Source organism: Oncorhynchus mykiss, chromosome 2 (assembly GCF_013265735.2).
Source record: "Oncorhynchus mykiss isolate Arlee chromosome 2, USDA_OmykA_1.1, whole genome shotgun sequence".
In the NCBI taxonomy this organism is placed as follows: Eukaryota; Metazoa; Chordata; class Actinopteri; order Salmoniformes; family Salmonidae; genus Oncorhynchus; species Oncorhynchus mykiss.
In genome coordinates this window covers 64,930,721-64,948,558 of record NC_048566.1, presented here as the reverse complement: position 1 = coordinate 64,948,558, position 17,838 = coordinate 64,930,721, and the positions used below count along the sequence as shown (strand labels likewise).

General features: G+C 41.8%; 1 protein-coding gene across 2 annotated transcripts in view; it reads right to left on the bottom strand.

Annotated features, from left to right (window-relative positions):
- Nucleotides 1–17,838, bottom strand: part of LOC110493825 (cytosolic carboxypeptidase 4) — a 158,582-nt gene that overhangs the window by 76,307 nt on the left and 64,437 nt on the right. For both annotated transcript variants that reach the window (XM_036953106.1, XM_036953095.1), the window contains exon 19: nt 6,473–6,653. In XM_036953106.1, the coding sequence (XP_036809001.1) occupies nt 6,473–6,653 (181 nt within the window). The remainder of the gene's footprint in view (nt 1–6,472; nt 6,654–17,838) is intronic.

Sequence of the window (17,838 nt, the reverse complement as noted above, 5' to 3'; positions counted from 1 at the left end):
TTCCCTCCTCAGGGACTCCCAGCCATTCCAGAGCTAGCACACTTGATTCAACTTGTCAAATAATACAATTATAAAACCTTTGATATTTTAACAATATTATGGCTAACCAGCAAAAAGAACCCTGTATGGTTCTTGAATTAAAATGTTATTTGCAGAACATTTGAGATTGAGAAAGATTCTTTATAGAACCGTTCTCCGTAAAGGTTATATACTGTCACGTTCTGACCTTAGTTCCTTTTTATGTCTTTGTGTTAGTTTGGTCAGGGCGTGAGTAGTCTATGTTCTTTTTTCTACGTTGTATTTCTGTGTTTGGCCTGGTATGGTTCTCAATCAGAGGCAGCTGTCGATCGTTGTAGCCGGTTTTCCCCATTTTGGTTGTGGGTGATTAATTTATGTTTAGTGTCTGTTCACCTGGCAGAACTGTTTTGTCTTCTCTTTGTTGTTATTTTGTGTAGTGTTCAGTTTTTTCAATGAAAATATGACGAACACTTACCACGCTGCATTTTGGTCCTCCTCTCCTTCCACCAACGAGAAGCGTTACATATACAGAACCATTAAAAAGGGTTCTATACAGCATCAAAAGGGTTGTACCGCTAGAAAAAAAACATATTTGGTGTTAATATATAACTTTTTTAAATGGTTCTTTGTAAAACCTTACGAGCATGGTTCTTTATAGAACCATCCAAAAAGGGTTCTATATAGCACAAAAAAGGGTTTCACTGTCGCGACAAGCCAAAGAACTGGCACTATATAGAGCCATTTGTTTTTAGTGTGTAGAAACCACCTCTCTCCTAATGAATAACACAATAACACAAAATGGCTCATATTGACTACAGTCAAAGAAAAAAAAACATCTCGCCAATGTGATCTGGCCAGCTTCTACCTTGAGAATAAATGTTCTTTCTGTGTCAGCAATACAAATGGAATGGGGTCAGGCCTTGTTCTGATTCTCTGAGCTAGGGGCAAGATTACTCCTTGTTCAAGAGATGGAGCGAGAGCACCCTACTGAGTCTAATACTGGATACACTCACCTATAATTGAGGCAAACCGATGCTATTGACACAAAAATATTTTAAACCAACCTTGTCCCTGGCTGGCTGGGGTTAACCATCTCCCAGCTGGTCTGGTTCCTCACCCAGAGGTAGGAACTGGGAGGGATAGCATGGTGAAATCCAGCTGAACAGTTATAGAAATATAACAATCCCTTCTCTGGGGCATTGGACTATGCTCAAATGTGACCTCCAATGTCATGGTCACCGGTCCCACTCTCACTGCATGTAAAGAGGGAACAGAAATGTAAAAACTCAGTCAAAACTCCCACTTGTTTCATCCATTCATGTCCCTTGTGGCATTGTGCAGCTAAATGGTCTAAGGGCCTCTGTGTTGTGGTGATGGCACCATTGACAATGAATGGTAGTTAAAGAGCTGCCTGGATGCTAACATTCTGTTCAAACATTGCAGGTGTAACGCTGATCAGATAAACTGCCAACGCTACTGTAGCACGCCCCTGCTCTCCGCTACACTCATAGAAAAAAGGGTTCCAAAAAGGTTCTGTCCCCATAGGATAACACTTTTTGGTTCAATCGAGAACCCGTTTTAGTTCCAACCCTTTTGGGTTCAATATAAAACCTATTGTGGAAAGGGTTCTACCTGGAACTCCAAAAGGTTCTGCCTAGAACCAAAATGGTTCTACCTGGAAGCAAAAGGGGTTCTTAATTTTTTTTTTTTTAAGTGTTTTACCTTTATTTTTCTAGGCAAGTCAGTTAAGAACAAATCTTATTTACAATGACGGCCTTGTTCAGGAGCAGAACGGGGATTTGACCTTTCGGTTACTGGCCCCACACTCTAACCACTAGGCTACCTGCCTCCCCAATATTTTTGTTATTCAAAGGGTCCTCCTATGGGGACAGCCAAAGACCCCTTTAAGGTTCTAGATAGCACATTATTTTATAGTGTTTAAGACAAATACCTCAAGGTGAACATACAAATTAATTTTGCCTGACTGTGAAATGTCAATGTCGTGTTAAGGTCTTCAAGTCTGGTTGTGATAACGAGATGATCCACTTTGACAGGTTCTCAAATTTGGCTACAGGAAGTCGTCCTTCCCCAGGGGCTAGTTGATGCAATCTTCTGTTCCTCCATTCCCAAGGTCGGTGTTGGAAATTACAATCTGTTCACACCAGTCAGTCCACACCTGGCTGGCAGAGTGAGAAACGCAGGTCACAGGTAGGAAGGTAAGAAGCAGGACAGTATTCCCCTCCACGCACATCGAGTTGTTCTCCCTACATAATTATAGACCAGAGAGTTGTGATAAACATCAATGGTGGAGAGGAGACAGGCTGTCAAAGGCAAGATGTGAGACGCATCCTCAAACTTCTCAAATCAGCCGAGCTGAGACTAGGAGTCCCAGCAGTCAAAGAGACTTGACTTAGGAGGCTTGTCTTGGGTAAATTTCATCCACTAAATCAAACAGACTAAAAATAACATGTTGTCTTTCCCGAGCAACCCCCTGGCATAATGGAAGAATATTATCACATTTAAACACTTACACACACACACACACACACACACACACACACACACACACACACACACACACACAGGCTGTTCCAACAAAGTTCAATTCCCAACGTGTGCTTGTATCCAACACGTGACAACCCATGAATCTCTGGGATATGTTCTATTGAGTCGAGCTTATTGGTGAGGTCCGAATTCAAGTGAAAATTAGTACATGGGTCACAAAACAAGTTACATCATTAAAATAGGAACAAAACAATGTAGGACAAATAGGGCAAAGAAAAATGCTCAGGCCGCCTGTGAAGACAGGATAGGTGCAGTACAGCGAGACAGCTGGAGCCAGGTCTAGAGCTGTACAGAGCTTGCTGCTCCAACACACACTCTCCGATCAAACATGTGGAAAAGCATTGTTTATTTAACTAAAGTTACTTTGAAAAAGTAGTTTACTACATTCAAACTACTTTGTGAGAAATTATCATATATACTGTAAATCTTAAATGTCATAGACTATAAGTTGCAAGAACAGATCACTTTGGGGTCATATGTAGAATGTAGAATTTAGCCTATTAAACACAAAAACAATGTTTCAAGTGAGAATTAGGCAGGTCTGATGCCGAAAAAGAAAGGAAATGATTGCCTACTTCACCCATATGTTCTATTATTTTTGCTAAGAAGTAGTTCTAGTAGTTAGCTACAACGCTACATGGTAAAATAGTAATTAACTACTGAAAACACTACATACTATAGATTTGAATTGAGTTAAACCAATATATTACAAAATGTAGTTAAATTACTAGTTGAACTATTACTGAACAAAAATATAAACACAACAAGCAACAATGTCAAACATTTTACTGAGTTACAGTTCATAGAAGGAAATCAGTCAATTGAAATAAATTCATTAGACCCTAATCTATAGATTTCACATGACTGGGCAGGGGTGCAGCCTTGGGCGTGCCTGGAGGCCATAGCCCCATCCACTTGGAAAACAGAGCCACCCCCTGGGAGCCAGGCCCAGCCAATTAGAATAAGGTTTTTCCTGCAAAAGGGCTTTATTACAGATAGAAATACACACCTCCCCCTCCTCAGACGTTTACGCAGGTGAAGAAGCCGGATGTGGAGGTCCTGGACTGGCGTGGTTACACGTGGTCTGCGGTTGTGAGGCCAGTTGGATGTACTGCCAAATTCTCTAAAACAATGTTTTGAGGCGGCTTATGGTCGAGAAATGAACATTAAATTATCTTGCAAGAGCTCTGTTAGACATTCCTGTAGTCAGCATGCCAATTGCACACTCCTTCAAAACTTGAGACATCTGTGGCATTGTGTTGTGTGACAAAATTGCTAATTTTAGAGTGCCATTTTATTGTCTCCAGCACAAGGTGCACTTGTGTAATGATCATGCTGTTTAATCAGCTTCTTGATATGCCATACCTGTCAGGTGGATGGATTATCTTGGCAAATGAGAAATGCTCACTAACAGGGATGTAAACAAATTGTTCCACACAATTTGAGAGAAATAAGCTTTTTGTGCATATAGAACATTTCTGGGATCTTTTATTTCATCTCATGAAACCAACACTTTACATGTTGTGTTTATATTTTTGTTCTGTACTCCTCAACACTGAACCCTACGTCTTCATGTCTTCTATCTCCCACTAAAGCAGAGTATCAGAAGTGATATGGCGCCGTGCAATGCCAACGTCTTTTATCATCACTCACAGAAAACGAATTCAATTTCAGGGACAATTAACCGCTCAGATCTAATGATGACATTTTGTGTCAAATATCTCAAAAGCTCAATGAGTTTTATTAACTGATGCTTAATTCCTTTAACGGAACACATTAGATGTAACAAAGGAACAAAACATCAAGCAATTCCATGGTGTGTGCATGGTGATGTTAGTATTTATGTTTTATTAGACAGGCAACAGGTAGCCTACTGGTTTGAATCCCTGAGCGGACGAGGTGAAAAATCTGCCAATGTGCCCTTGAGCTAGGCAACTAACCCTAATTGCTCCCGTAAGTCCCTCTGGATAAGAGCGTCTGCTAAATGACTAACATTTAAATGAGTTCTCATCTGGCAGTCTGAAACATTGAGCAGCATTCACCACTGAACACATACTGCCCTTGTCAACAATGGACCCCAATGTGTCATGCTCCGACCTCAAATGGCTTGTCCAATATGCTATATTGGAGGAAATCAATACTTCGTCTTTCACAGCGTTGCCCTCAAATGCCCAATTTCAGGGCGCTCTAAATGCATTTGCAAAACCTGTCACTGAAGGTATGAAAAGATACACTTGGTTTCCCCATCTTCTCAGATTTTACACCAAAATGTCTAAGTAAATAGCTGCTTGCACTGACATGCCCAGCTGGGCAGGCTACCGCTGCGCAGACCACCGGGGATTCCACACGAAAGCTGTCAGACAGTGAGTGTCACAGTCAGACATAGGGATGTGGCTGTGCATGTGCTATTCCTGGTTTTACACTAGTGGATTCCCTACTGACACACACTACTCTGTTCTCACCTCTTACCATTTGGTCCCCTGCTAAATACAAGCAGCTAGCATACTGTCATCACCCTCTCTCTCTCTCTCTCTCTCTCTCTGCAATCAGGAAAATAACAGCAAAGCAAAAGGCTGTTAGTCAAAAAGTCAGCTCGGTTTACATCTCCCTCTCCCTCTGGTCAGACCAGCTGTGTGATGCAGATTGGGCTTTCAGACTCGTAGCAATTATCATATCTGAAGACCCAATAATTCATGCTGTATGTGTGAGCTGAAAATAGCAGCAGAGAGTCAAGATAGTGCACAGTGAAACAAGTTTGTGTTTGTGTTTCCCCCCGAACGGCAAACAACTTGACACCGCAATCAGTTGCCAAGGGAGATGGATTGTAAAAATGCAAGCGGAAGACGCATTTCAATAAGTCCAATGTACAAGCCAAAGTAAATGTTGTGTCTTCATGGCTCGATGAACAAAAAAGGAAATGAAAGGATGGTTTAACATGGTCAGACAGCTCTGATCTCAGATTAGCTCTGCTTCATGTGTAGTGCATTTCTGTCTTCCTGAGATCTGTGGTGAAACTGATATAAGCAAATGTGATCTTTCAACATATCTAATCACAATTTCCATTTCAAAAGGGTCATGGCACTTCAACATGTATATGTATTCTAATGGTGATAACATATGAGTTTGGGGGATTTATGCATACAACTTTTAGAAGACCCCTTAAATGTTTGTTGTTGCGTTAAAAATCATAATCTTGTACTCTCATTGCAGTCGCTAAAACCTGGACACCGTAGAGAAGTGGGAATAGCTTCAGACAACATGACCTACAATACCAAGTTGTTGTCCATATTGAGTTAATCTCTCTCAAGCCCCAAACAAGCAGTATGTAATAGGCTACAGTCTGATCAATGATTGTTCTGCTCAGGCTCACTGAGCACCAGCCTGGTGATAATGAAAATACTGCAGCTCTGACTGGGTCTAGTTCTCACATGGTGTCAGTAAGGAGTAAGGTCAGTGATTGGTACAGAGAGGTGAAGAGGCTTATCGATCACCCTCCAGTCCATTAATAAGACTACCAATATGACGCTGTTGCTTTTGTTAAGTACTGGTACTACTAAACAGATTTGCACTTACAAATGCATTTGATACAATGTAATGCAAAGGGGCCAAACTCCAAAATGTATTTTCTGAGTTGGGACTTGACTCCAACCCAAACTCCCTTCCTGTTAATTCTTCTTTCTCTATTGACAGTATGACGATGCCACAGACTCACATGACATTGCATACCCATCGTGTCAGTAAGATAACCCTGTGGTAACCTGGACATACAGGTTAGATTCCTGGACTGCCTAGCTAAATGACTGTGTACTGGTTAACATGGAGGGTGACAGGTACAGGTCTGAGGATAGAGGTCAAAGGTTAGGGTGGGTGGGTGGGTGGGAGTACGTACGTGCCGTTGATGACCCCGTCGGGGTTGAGCATGGGGATAATCTTAAAGATGTAGGCCTCCCTCAGTGCCTCAGCCACCGGGTCACTGCTACACAGAAACTCCAGGGTTCCCTTCATCACCCAGCTGGCGTTACTCTCCCCAGGGTGGACCCGTGCTGTCAGTACTACACACGGACGGTTACCTGGGGGAGGGATGGGGGGGTGGAGAGAGAGGGGGAGACAGGGTTACACAGTGAATGCTTGTCCACCAATGTCCACATTGAAGAGGATTAGTGACACTCTTTACAGTAAATAAGTAAATCCTCGAGCCACCATTTCTTCCACATTATGTTGGAACAAGGCTCTCTACAAACCACGAGGTTTACTCAAAATGATCGCCTGTCCTATTCAGTTTGCCTTGTTTTGAAAAAGATAATCACATTTCTGAAGCGTGTGATATATTCTGTATGCGCTTCTATAGGGCAGAATCTATACAGCAGGTCCTGTGAAAATGTAGATGTTGAAAAAGAGGGGAGATGGATATGCTTTCAGAGGCACATATCATTTTAATTCAGCCTGGCAATTGCGGCCAAGGCTGCCACTCCACAAAAGACGAAGCCACGGAAGAGACAAATTCCTCTGACTCCTGCATTGATCACACAGTAATGAGTTTCTGCAAGGCCTGTAAAGTGTACACCCTCTTTATGCTTCATTCCGTTTCTATGTTTAATTGAATCCATGTGAGCATGAGCAATCAGGTTTGAGCAATAAGTAATTTGTTTTGTAAAACAAAATGAGATAAAGCAGCATTCTCATACTTTCACCTTAATTTAACCAGCCATAATTTGGCTGTAGGCTGTCCAGTTCAGACAACAATGATATGTTGTGAGTGAATAGCCGAATGCATAACAATGCAGAGTGAAATGATATGATATTTTTTTTTAAACACATTGGAGGGGAGAAAATGTCATTGCAAAGCATACAATTTATTTTAGGCTTTTGCAAACTGAAGTAGATTGAATGTACAAAGGTGACTGAGCGGGAATGCAGGCATCTTGTGGAAGAGTCCAGAAGATATAATTAGAGTGATAAATATCACATCAGCCAATAGCATGGGGCTCCATTCCCTGCAAGAGCAGCCAGTTTGAGCCTGGAAAAATGTATAAATTAAATTTTGACTCAAGAAGAAGAAAACGATTCCACAACTCCCTTGTGCTGTCTCTTTCATATACACACAATTTTGTGTGTGTGTGTAACCAATCCGTGTTGAGTCTTTGAGTGTTTCCTATTCCTCACCAAGTCAAACCTACGCTTCTGAGCTGTGATATCTTCTGATGGCATAACAGCATAAATTAATCAAACAAGCAGCAACACTAGGATGAACTCCTAACTGGAGAACCACACAAACGACAGGAGGCTCTCACACATTCCTCTCCAGAACTACCAGAACCGTAACCTTGATCCCATTTCCATTTCCATTCATCCTCTCTATTCAGGGCCTAATAACACTTGGCACATGTCAAGTATAAAGCTTGGAGGGATGTAGGCGTGTTCTGAAAAGCATCAAGCGGTCGTCAACAGTTCTCCTTGCCAATCCAAGCTACCTTCACTCGCAGCAGTAGGTAGAGAGAGGCATACAGCCAGGCCAAGCTACCTACACTCGCAGCAGTAGGTAAAGAGAGGCATACAGCCAGGCCAAGCTACCTACACTGGCAGCAGTAGGTAGAGAGAGGCATACAGCCAGGCCAAGCTACCTACACTCGCAGCAGTAGGTAGAGAGAGGCATACAGCCAGACCAAGCTACCTACACTCGCAGCAGTAGGTAGAGAGAGGCATACAGCCAGGCCAAGCTACCTACACTCGCAGCAGTAGGTAGAGAGAGGCATATAGCCAGGCCAAGCTACCTACACTCGCAGCAGTAGGTAGAGAGAGGCATACAGCCAGACCAAGCTACCTACACTCGCAGCAGTAGGTAGAGAGAGGCATACCGCCAGACCAAGCTACCTACACTCGCAGCAGTAGGTAAAGAGAGGCATACAGCCAGGCCAAGCTACCTACACTCGCAGCAGTAGGTAGAGAGAGGCATACAGCCAGGCCAAGCTACCTACACTCGCAGCAGTAGGTAGAGAGAGGCATACAGCCAGGCCAAGCTACCTACACTCGCAGCAGTAGGTAGAGAGAGGCATACAGCCAGGCTGTATGTGTTGTGAGTCTACTCATTGATATGGACCTGTGTTGGGCACACAGGCATCATCAGCCAAGCTGTCATACAGAGAATCGTTTGGAAATGTTTGTGTTTTTGTCTCTCTATCCACTCCATCTGAGCAAACACCTCAAACGACTGTTTTTTCTTTTTCAAATGTGTGTGTGAGTGCACGTGTGATTGTGTGTTTTCCTATGGGTGTGTTAATCTACAGAATGTTTCCTCAATGGCGTCTATACTCAACTGGCGGACAGTGGACCGGATCCGGACCCAGAACGGGATCAATACAGACCGGAGGTCCCGAATGTTTATTACATTTTTTTTTACTCGGTCAGGCTTCGACCTCTGGTATCATATAACACACATAAGACATGGAAGAACGCATAGAATTGCAATAAATTAGCTTAAAAACAGCAAAGAAAATCTCTGCCCCATGCAAAATGTGTAGAATTGCGGGAAATTAGCTTTAAAACAGCTAATTTTTCTCTCCGCTAACAAGAGCGGTGTGAACAGTTTGAGTTTGCATGGGTTGCGAGGTAGGGGTTTGTTACTACGCTGATTACATTATCCATCCAGACCTTTGCCACCTAAGAAATTTGTGTGACCGGACCTAGTACTTGAGTACCCCTTCTCTGCGGTGGACATTTTGACAGTGACTGTCCTTTAAGAGTAAATCCACATAGGATTCTAAAGCCTGGACCACTATAGAGTATGCATTTTATTTCATTGTGTTTTGCCCCGTAAGCTATCGTCGAGTAGTGTAGGCAACAGAAACACTCAACAACAAAAAAAAAACTTTTAAAATACAATAGCCACATTCACCGTAAAAGCCCCTCGATTCAGTTAACATTAGCTTATCATTCACCACGACCACTTATCCTTCCATTATAATGCACTTGACCGCAAACTGCACAATTATCACACTTCTCTAGGGCGATGAATTGCTATGAATTGACTGTACATTAGACTGAACTCGCCTGAAATAAGTGACTTGTTTGTGGAAATGTGAAGGTAACAAGTTGATATTAAATGTCTGGTTGCCAACTCATTCCCAGGTCCTATCCTTTTCTCTATGTACTGAGTAGTGGTGGTTGTTGGTGCATCGAGCTCTCTGCTACTCACCCACTTGGACAGGTGCATCCGTCATCTCCCATGAGGCGTAAGTGGTGTTGGAGGCTCCATCGAGGGCTTTCTCACTGAGCACCTTGATGATTAAGTGACACACTTTAGTCCCTTTGGGTGACTCTCCAACCACTCTACCAGGTAATAAATCTGGCCCTGAAGCGCTTCCTTTTTAAAACAAAACACAGCATCAAAAAATGCCATATGTGTCCTGGTGTGAACTTCTTGTTACTGAGATGAAGACCAGCTGTACTCAGATGCTTTTGATACACTGTGTAAAGCTTGTCTGGGTAAAGAGTCTGGGTTTTTCCATTAGTACAATGGTCCCCTGTGTTGTGATTCAAAGCTCTGTCATTCCCTATTCTCATAAGGATCTTTTAATATCAAACCACTCCATCCATGATGCCCCATCACTTGGGTCCACAATAACAGATCAAACAAATCCTAATACGAAAGACTGCAGCTTTAAAAGAGAGTTAAAAGTCTGGTATTTTTCCTACGATCAGGTGGTTTCCTATGCAGGAAACACCCCTGGTTATTAATAACATTTACATTTGAGTAATTTAGCAGATGCTCTTATCCAGAGAGACTTACAGTGGTGTGTGCATGCATAACCAGACCTACGGTGACACGATCGTCACAGTTTCAGCCTCAGCAAAATAAAATCATCTCCAGATAGCTGTCGGATGCAGAAACTGTACTCTCAAAACATCCAGCTGGTATGTTGTGCACCGCCTGAGGTGAGGAGGAGGTAACACGCAGTGAGTGAAAGTTGCTGAAACTTTAAATTGAAGCAGTCCCTGATCAAATGGCAGTTAGTGAGACAAACACGATATGGGCAGAGAGAGGCTGCCTGCCTCGCGTACACATGTACGCAGAAGTACAAAGGGGGCCTTGAGCAATCAAAACCAATCTCTGTTATCCTTTCCTGTATATGCAAATCAGGTTTAATCAGGTTTAATTAGTACAAATCAGGGTTGTCCATTTATAATCATAAGATGAATTTTCCCCGCAAAGCTTATGAAAATGCAGCTTTAATTTTCCATTTTATTAATTAAAAATGTTCCAGTGCAATTGCACTCAGGCTCATTTCAGAGGTTGTTAATTATCAAACATAATCTCAATTACCATGACAGTGTGGCTAAAAGCTATCTAAAGGGAGGTAAAAAAAAAAAATTACATTCTCAGTGTGAAAGTGAAATGTGCCTGGTTGTTGGGACTGGGAGGCTTGTGTACCAATATCATTAGTCAGACTAGTTTCACACCAATAGCTTCCAGGAGTCAGACCTCGACAAACTGTTATTGTTTATTTATCAGGGTTAAACGAGAGCCAAATCAGTTGAGATTGTACTTCATACCAACGTGTTTGATCACCAGTATGAGTTCAATGCAGTATGAAAGACACAATTCATGTCTGAATCAAGCTACAGGACAAGAAAAGGGAGAATAAATTGACCTATTCAAAGAGCTATTATAACATCGCCCAAAGCTTAGATCGGAGCCCATTTCAGCCATTCTAGAAAGCAGCATTCTGATTGAGTTCATCAGTCATTGAGTTCGTATGGTATCACTCCATTGTGTACACCTTGAGAATGACGTTAGGACGGAAAATCACCTAAAGCATAGTACATTCAGAGAATGCATTTAATAAATTGTGGCACCAAAGTTAGTTCCTCAACTGCTGACTGTGGTGACAGTGTGTTTTGAGGGTGATGGGGGTGTCAAGTGGATCATTAATGTGATATCAAAGTAATTATCTTCACCTAATGTACCTCGACCAGGCTATCTGACCAATGGGGTGTGATAAATGTGAGCGTCATGACGGACTTGTCAAATATCAGGAGACATACTGAGCATCAGAGAGCAGATGGCGAAAATAACAGTGCATAAAGAATGTATTGCAAACAGAAGGGACATTTTCTATTTAACATTCCAAGCTCAACAACAATACTGTGTATTTATTTACCAGTACATGCCTTAATTTGTTTCACAATTGTGCACACTTCAAACCCGATTTGATTAGATTGAAATTAAGTTTAAATCAGATACACAATGAGGCGGTAGTAACCATGTTGACAAAGAAACTATTCTCACTCCTACAGTATCTTTCCCATAGATATAGAATGAATAGAATGGGCGTCCCCATCCAAGTCAATTATGGCATAATGGGTGGACTGGTGGCCATCGCGAATTTACCCATAAGTGCAAAGCAGGAAGTAAAAACAGGAAGTGTACCCATCAATCTGACATTACACAAAATACATTCCATTGCATGAGTCACATCACTTAGCACAATTTGAATGAACATTTTACATTACCATGGAAATGATTGCATCACAATACCAGGCAGCCATTGTGAGTGTACCCATTCATTTACCAGTCAAATTGCCAGGGTCAGACGTTACAACCCCGTTCTATTCATTCTATTTCTATGATCTTTCCACCCACCCGAACATATTTTTCCTATGGAAACAACTCTGTGTTTAAAGCTATTTCAGATTGGCAAACAAACAAGAAACCAATTCAACTCTAAACGTACTGCTATTTCTCACATTATTAGCCCAGAACGTTTTTACAAGCATTTCACTACACCTGCAAAAGCATCTGTTAAATATGTGTATGCGACCAATACAATTAGATTTGATTTGTTTATAGTCATCAAGCTACTCTTATCGCCGGACTCTCCATACACAACCACACCCACACACACACACTTGACATGTCACAAAATGAAATGACCCTATCTCACCGTGACAGTCATCAATCTGTTTTAGGAGGAAACACAAAGCTTTATTACATTTAACGCCAAGCAATTATTCATGACCTACACAAACTATGATAATGATTATATCAGATTACAAATTAGTCTTCATTTGCTTGTTGTGATGGGTGTGGGAGACAGCGGAGTATCATTGATTTAATATCAGCCCTAATGAAATAAAACCACCAAATGCAGCTGAAGTTATAGCCGACTACTATCTGCAGTGCAACTGACTTGCATAGTGTTAATTAGGGCATAATTATAACACTAGTTTGCAGATGTGTTACATAACAAAGAAATGAACGTGTGTACAGGAGTTAGAACCGACCAGCTGAAATGCCTTCCTCCTCCCCTCACAAGGTTGTCATGGCAGCACCACAAAACATTAACTTAATGTACTATAGGCCTTAATACAACTTAAAGGCACTAAAATGCAAAAGAGCAGGTCCCTGTTTGAAAGACAGTGAATGACAGCACTCTTAATATCTCTAATGGGAATACGTCCATGGCGTTGCTGCTGAATCAGCCGATTACAGACTTTCCCGCCCTAACATGGCTGGATTAATGCACCGCACTGCAGAGTGATGTGTTAGTAGAGTGGCAGGGGGAGGACAAAATAACTGAAGATGCATGTTGCAAACACATTCCTACTATAATATAGGATTTACATTAGGGAATGGGGATACTTAGCCAGGTGTACAACTGAATCCATTCAACTGAAATTTGTCTTCCAAATTTAACCCAACCCCTGTGAATCAGAGAGGTGTGGGGGACTGCCTTAATCAACATCCACGTCATCGGCACCCGGGGGAGCAGTAGTTCTTGGGGGTTAACTGCCTTGCTCAAGGGCAGAATGTCAGATTTTTCCACATTGCCGGCTCAGGGATTCAAACCAGCGACCTCTCGGTTACTGGCCCAACACTCTTATTAACCGCGAGGCCACATATCATGGTATGGTCATGCTCCACTGAGGAACAACTGAGAAGTTCTATTATTTGTCTCAGGCTGACAGAATGTATAGAGGAGTAGTGTATCTCCAGTCTACATTTAACTTGGAAGGACTTTATTTTAGGGGGCAACATTTAGTAATGCTATAATAGTAATGCTATATTCTAGGTGGTACAATATCAGCACTATTCTAGACAGGAGCCATTATTCAGCTGTTTATGTGGCTTACTATGGTGTTATCTTTTTAAGTAGCAGTAAACATAGCTAAGTAGCTACAACAACCCTTTCATACGGTTATATTTGCAGCTACTAGTAAACAGAAGCAGCAACGCTAACCTCCTTTTGATCACCATGAAGGCAGCTGGTACCCAATCAAGGGTCACAATCTTTCTCCCTTCGAGGTTTCCACCGTCATCACTAATAGTACAGATCTGAGAAGGCATTCCTGTGCCTCTACAGTCAACCATATGCTAGCAGGCTGGCTGTGGGGGGGCTCCCCTAAATATTAATCAGCAGGAGCTGTCGGGAGGCTGGGGAGGATGGGGGTGATCGGCAGGTGGGGAGAGATGTGGAGGGATGGGGAGGCAGGGGAGGGTGGAGAGAGGCTGGTGGGGAGGTGGGGGGACCGGTGGAGGCTGGGGAGGGCGTGGGCAGGATGGATACAGTGCTCCCCTCCCCGGTGGCACGGCCTTGGTTGTGTCCCAGAGCTAGGTCAGCTTGTCCCTCCCTCCCTCTCCCCACCCCACACATCCATCACCATCCCCCAGCCTCTGTCTGTCTCTATCTTTCTCTACCACTTTCAAGCCAAGCCAGACACACAGCTCAGACTGCTCCTCTCTCATTCATACAGCATCATCATCGCCTGTAAAGGAATCAGCCTAAACTTAATAAGAATGCCCAGAAGGCCATGACGAAAGCCCAGACATAAACACACTGTCCTTCAGCGGGATTACATGTCTCACTTCAAAGCCCTCTCACTCACCTTCTATCTGGCCCATTTGTTTGACTTGGATTCAAAGCAATGTAACTATGAGTGTTATTTATTTCCTCCTCTGACTCCAGCAGTACATGTATCATGTGGTGAGTTCAACAGTTGGCACTGGCAGTGAGTCTATCACCTTGCATTCTCCACATCACAACTCCAGCTCTGACAGGAGCTGTCTGTGTTATATCTGCTGCTAGGAGTTTCTTTGAGCAACTGCGCTCTCTCTCTCTCTCACTCTCTCAATTGAATTTATTGACATGGCAAGTTAAATTACTTACATTGTCAAAGTATACAAATAAAACATTTGTTTTTTTAAATATATATATAAATGGTGGGACCAACAGCAATAATAGTAGTAGTGGAAATGGGATTACCATTAACAGCAACTACAACAACAATATTAATGAGAATAATAATACACTAAAGCAATAGTAGTAGACCAGTCTCAACATGACTGAGAAGACACATGACTTGAAAGCCAAAACAAAACTAAATGGGAAATATTATTGACATTACATTGCACTTTTCACTGGCTGTCCCTCAGGTTGTGACAGGATTTAGGCTTTTCACCCAATAAATATTAGATTTTTTTCTTCATCTTTTATATTTTCAAATTCTTTGTATTGAATTATTCTCTTAGGTCTGAGTATTTGTCACAGTGTAATAGGAAATGCAGCTCTGTCTCTACCTCTCCCCTGGAGCAGAGTGAGCACAGCCTGTCCTCTCTGGGCAGCCACGTTTGCCTGTGACGGCCGATCTCTATAGCCAGACTGTGCTCACTGAGTCTGTACCTAGTCTGTGTTTTCCTCAGTTTTCTATCAGTCACAGTGGTCAGATAGTCTGCCACCATGTACTGTCTGTTTAGAGCCAAATAGCATTGAAGTTTACTTCGATTTTTTGTGTTGTCTTTCCAATAGGTGATATATTTTAATTTTTGCTTTGTGATGACTTGGTTAGGCCAGATTTCCGAGTGCTGTCCTGAGGCTCTATGGGGTTGGTTTGGGTTAGTGAACTGAGCCTCAGAACCATGTTGCCTTGGGCTGAGGGGACTCTTCTCTTATTTAATCTCTTGACATTGTAGAGCTGTGTGATGGAATGTTTTGGGGTCACTTGTTTTTTGATGGCTGTTAAATTTGATTGCTATTTTTTCTATTCGAATGAGGAGTGGGTTTTGATCCAATTCTGCTCTACATGCGTTATTTTGAGTTTTCTTTGCACTTGCAATACAGTCTTGCAAAACTCTGCATGCAGTATTTCGATTGGATGTTTGTCCCATTTGGTATATTCACTGTTAGAGAGTGGACCCCATACTTCACTACCATATAGAGCAATTGGTTCTATAAGTGATTGGAAAATTTTTAGGCAGATTCTAATTGGAATTTTGATTTTAATTTTCCTTTTAATGGCATAGAATGCTCTTCTTGCTTTGTCTCTCAGCTCAATCACAGCCCTGTGAAAGCTACCTGTGTTGCTGATATTTAGTCCTAAATACGTGTCATTTCTGGTGTATTCTAATAGAACTGTGTCCAAATAGAATTTATATTTGTCATCCTGATTGCGGAATATCATTATATTTGTTTTGATTTTTTTTAGATTAACGGTGAGAGCCCAGGGCTGACAGAACCTGTGCAGATGATCTAGGTGCTGCTGTTAACTCCTCCTTAGTGGGAGACAGCAGCACCAGGTCATCTGCGTACAGCAGACACTTGATTTTAGTGTTGTGTAGGGTGAGACCAGGTGCTGCCGATTCTTCTAACGTTTTTGCCAATTCATTCATGTAGATGCAAACAGTGTTGGACTTATTGGGCAGCCCTGTTTCACTCCACGTCCCTGAAAGTATGTTCGCCTGTTGCCACATTTTAACCACACATTTGGTTTTAGTGTGCATTGATTTAATAACATAACATGTTTCCCCTCCAATGCCACTTTCTATTAGTTTATAAAAAGACCTTTGTGCCAAATTGAATCAAATGCTTTCTTGAAATCTACAAAACACAAGTAGATTTTGTCTTTGTTTTGGTTTACTTGTTTGTCAATTGGAGTATGGAGGGTGTAAATGTGGTCTGTTGGATGATAATTTTTTAGAAATCCAATCTGGCTTCTGCTCAGTACATTGTGTTCATAAAGGAAATGATGTAGTCTGCTATTTGTGATACTGCAGATCATTTTCCCCAAGTTGCAAATTCCTCTGTAATTATTTGGGTCAAATTTGTCTAAATTTTTATAGATTGGTGTGATCAATCCTTGTTTCCAAACAAATTGGGGAAAAATTGGGGAAAATACCTGCAGTGAGGATAATGTTAAAGAGTTTGAGTCTAGCCAATTTGAATTTGTGGTCTGAATATTTGATCATTTCATTTAAAATACCATCAGCACCACAGGCCTTTTGGGTTGGAGCGTGCATCGTTTTTCCAATAATTCTTCTTCTGTAATTGGGGTATCCACAGGACTCAAGGATTTGTCATTTTTGTTGTAAATCTTTTTGTTCTGGGGTCTTTGTTATATTGCTGTAAAGGTTTGCAAATTGATTTTTCCACATATCCCCATGTTGGAGAGCCAGTTCCTCCTGATGAGGTTTGTTTAATGTATTCCAATTCCCCCAGAAGTGGTTTGATCCTACGGATTCCACAATTCCATCCAGCTGATTTCTAACGTGCTGTTCCTTTTTTGTTCTTAGGGTGTGTTTGTATTGCTTCAGTGTTCTCTGTGTTTTTGATTAGATATATTTCTCAATTACTTTCTTAGATTTTTGCAATCATTATCAAACCATTTTTCAATATCTATTATTTTTGGTTTGCTCTCAAATTTATTTTGATTAGCCAAGGAGGCTAATTTGTTAAATATAAAGTTTATGTTCTAAATGGCCAAATTTACACCTTCATTGCTGTAGGAGAATGTTAAGGATAAAGAGTTGTCCAGGAGAGATTGTATTTTTTGGCTACTAATTGCTTTTTGGTAGATTTCTGTACTGTTTTCACTGCATCTATAGGCCTATTTAGTACCATGTAATTTATTGGGCCGTGATGCTTCATGGTTAGGTTCCGCTCTTCTCAGATACACTGTGATTTTACTGTGGTCTGAGAGAGGTGTTAGTGGGCTGACTGTGAAGGCTCTGAGAGACTCTGGGTTTAGGTCAGTGAGGAAGTAGTCTACAGTGCTGCTGCCAAGGGATGAGTTGTAGGTATACCTACCAAAAGAGTCCCCTCTCAGCCTACCATTGACTATATATAGACACAGTGTTTGACAGAGCTTCAGGAGCTGTACTCCATTTTAGTTTTTCACTTTGTCATAGTTGTTTCTGGGGGGGTATGTGGGGAGGGAAAGGTTATTGCTTCCTGGTAGGTGTTTATTATGGTTCTTCTGCTGTTC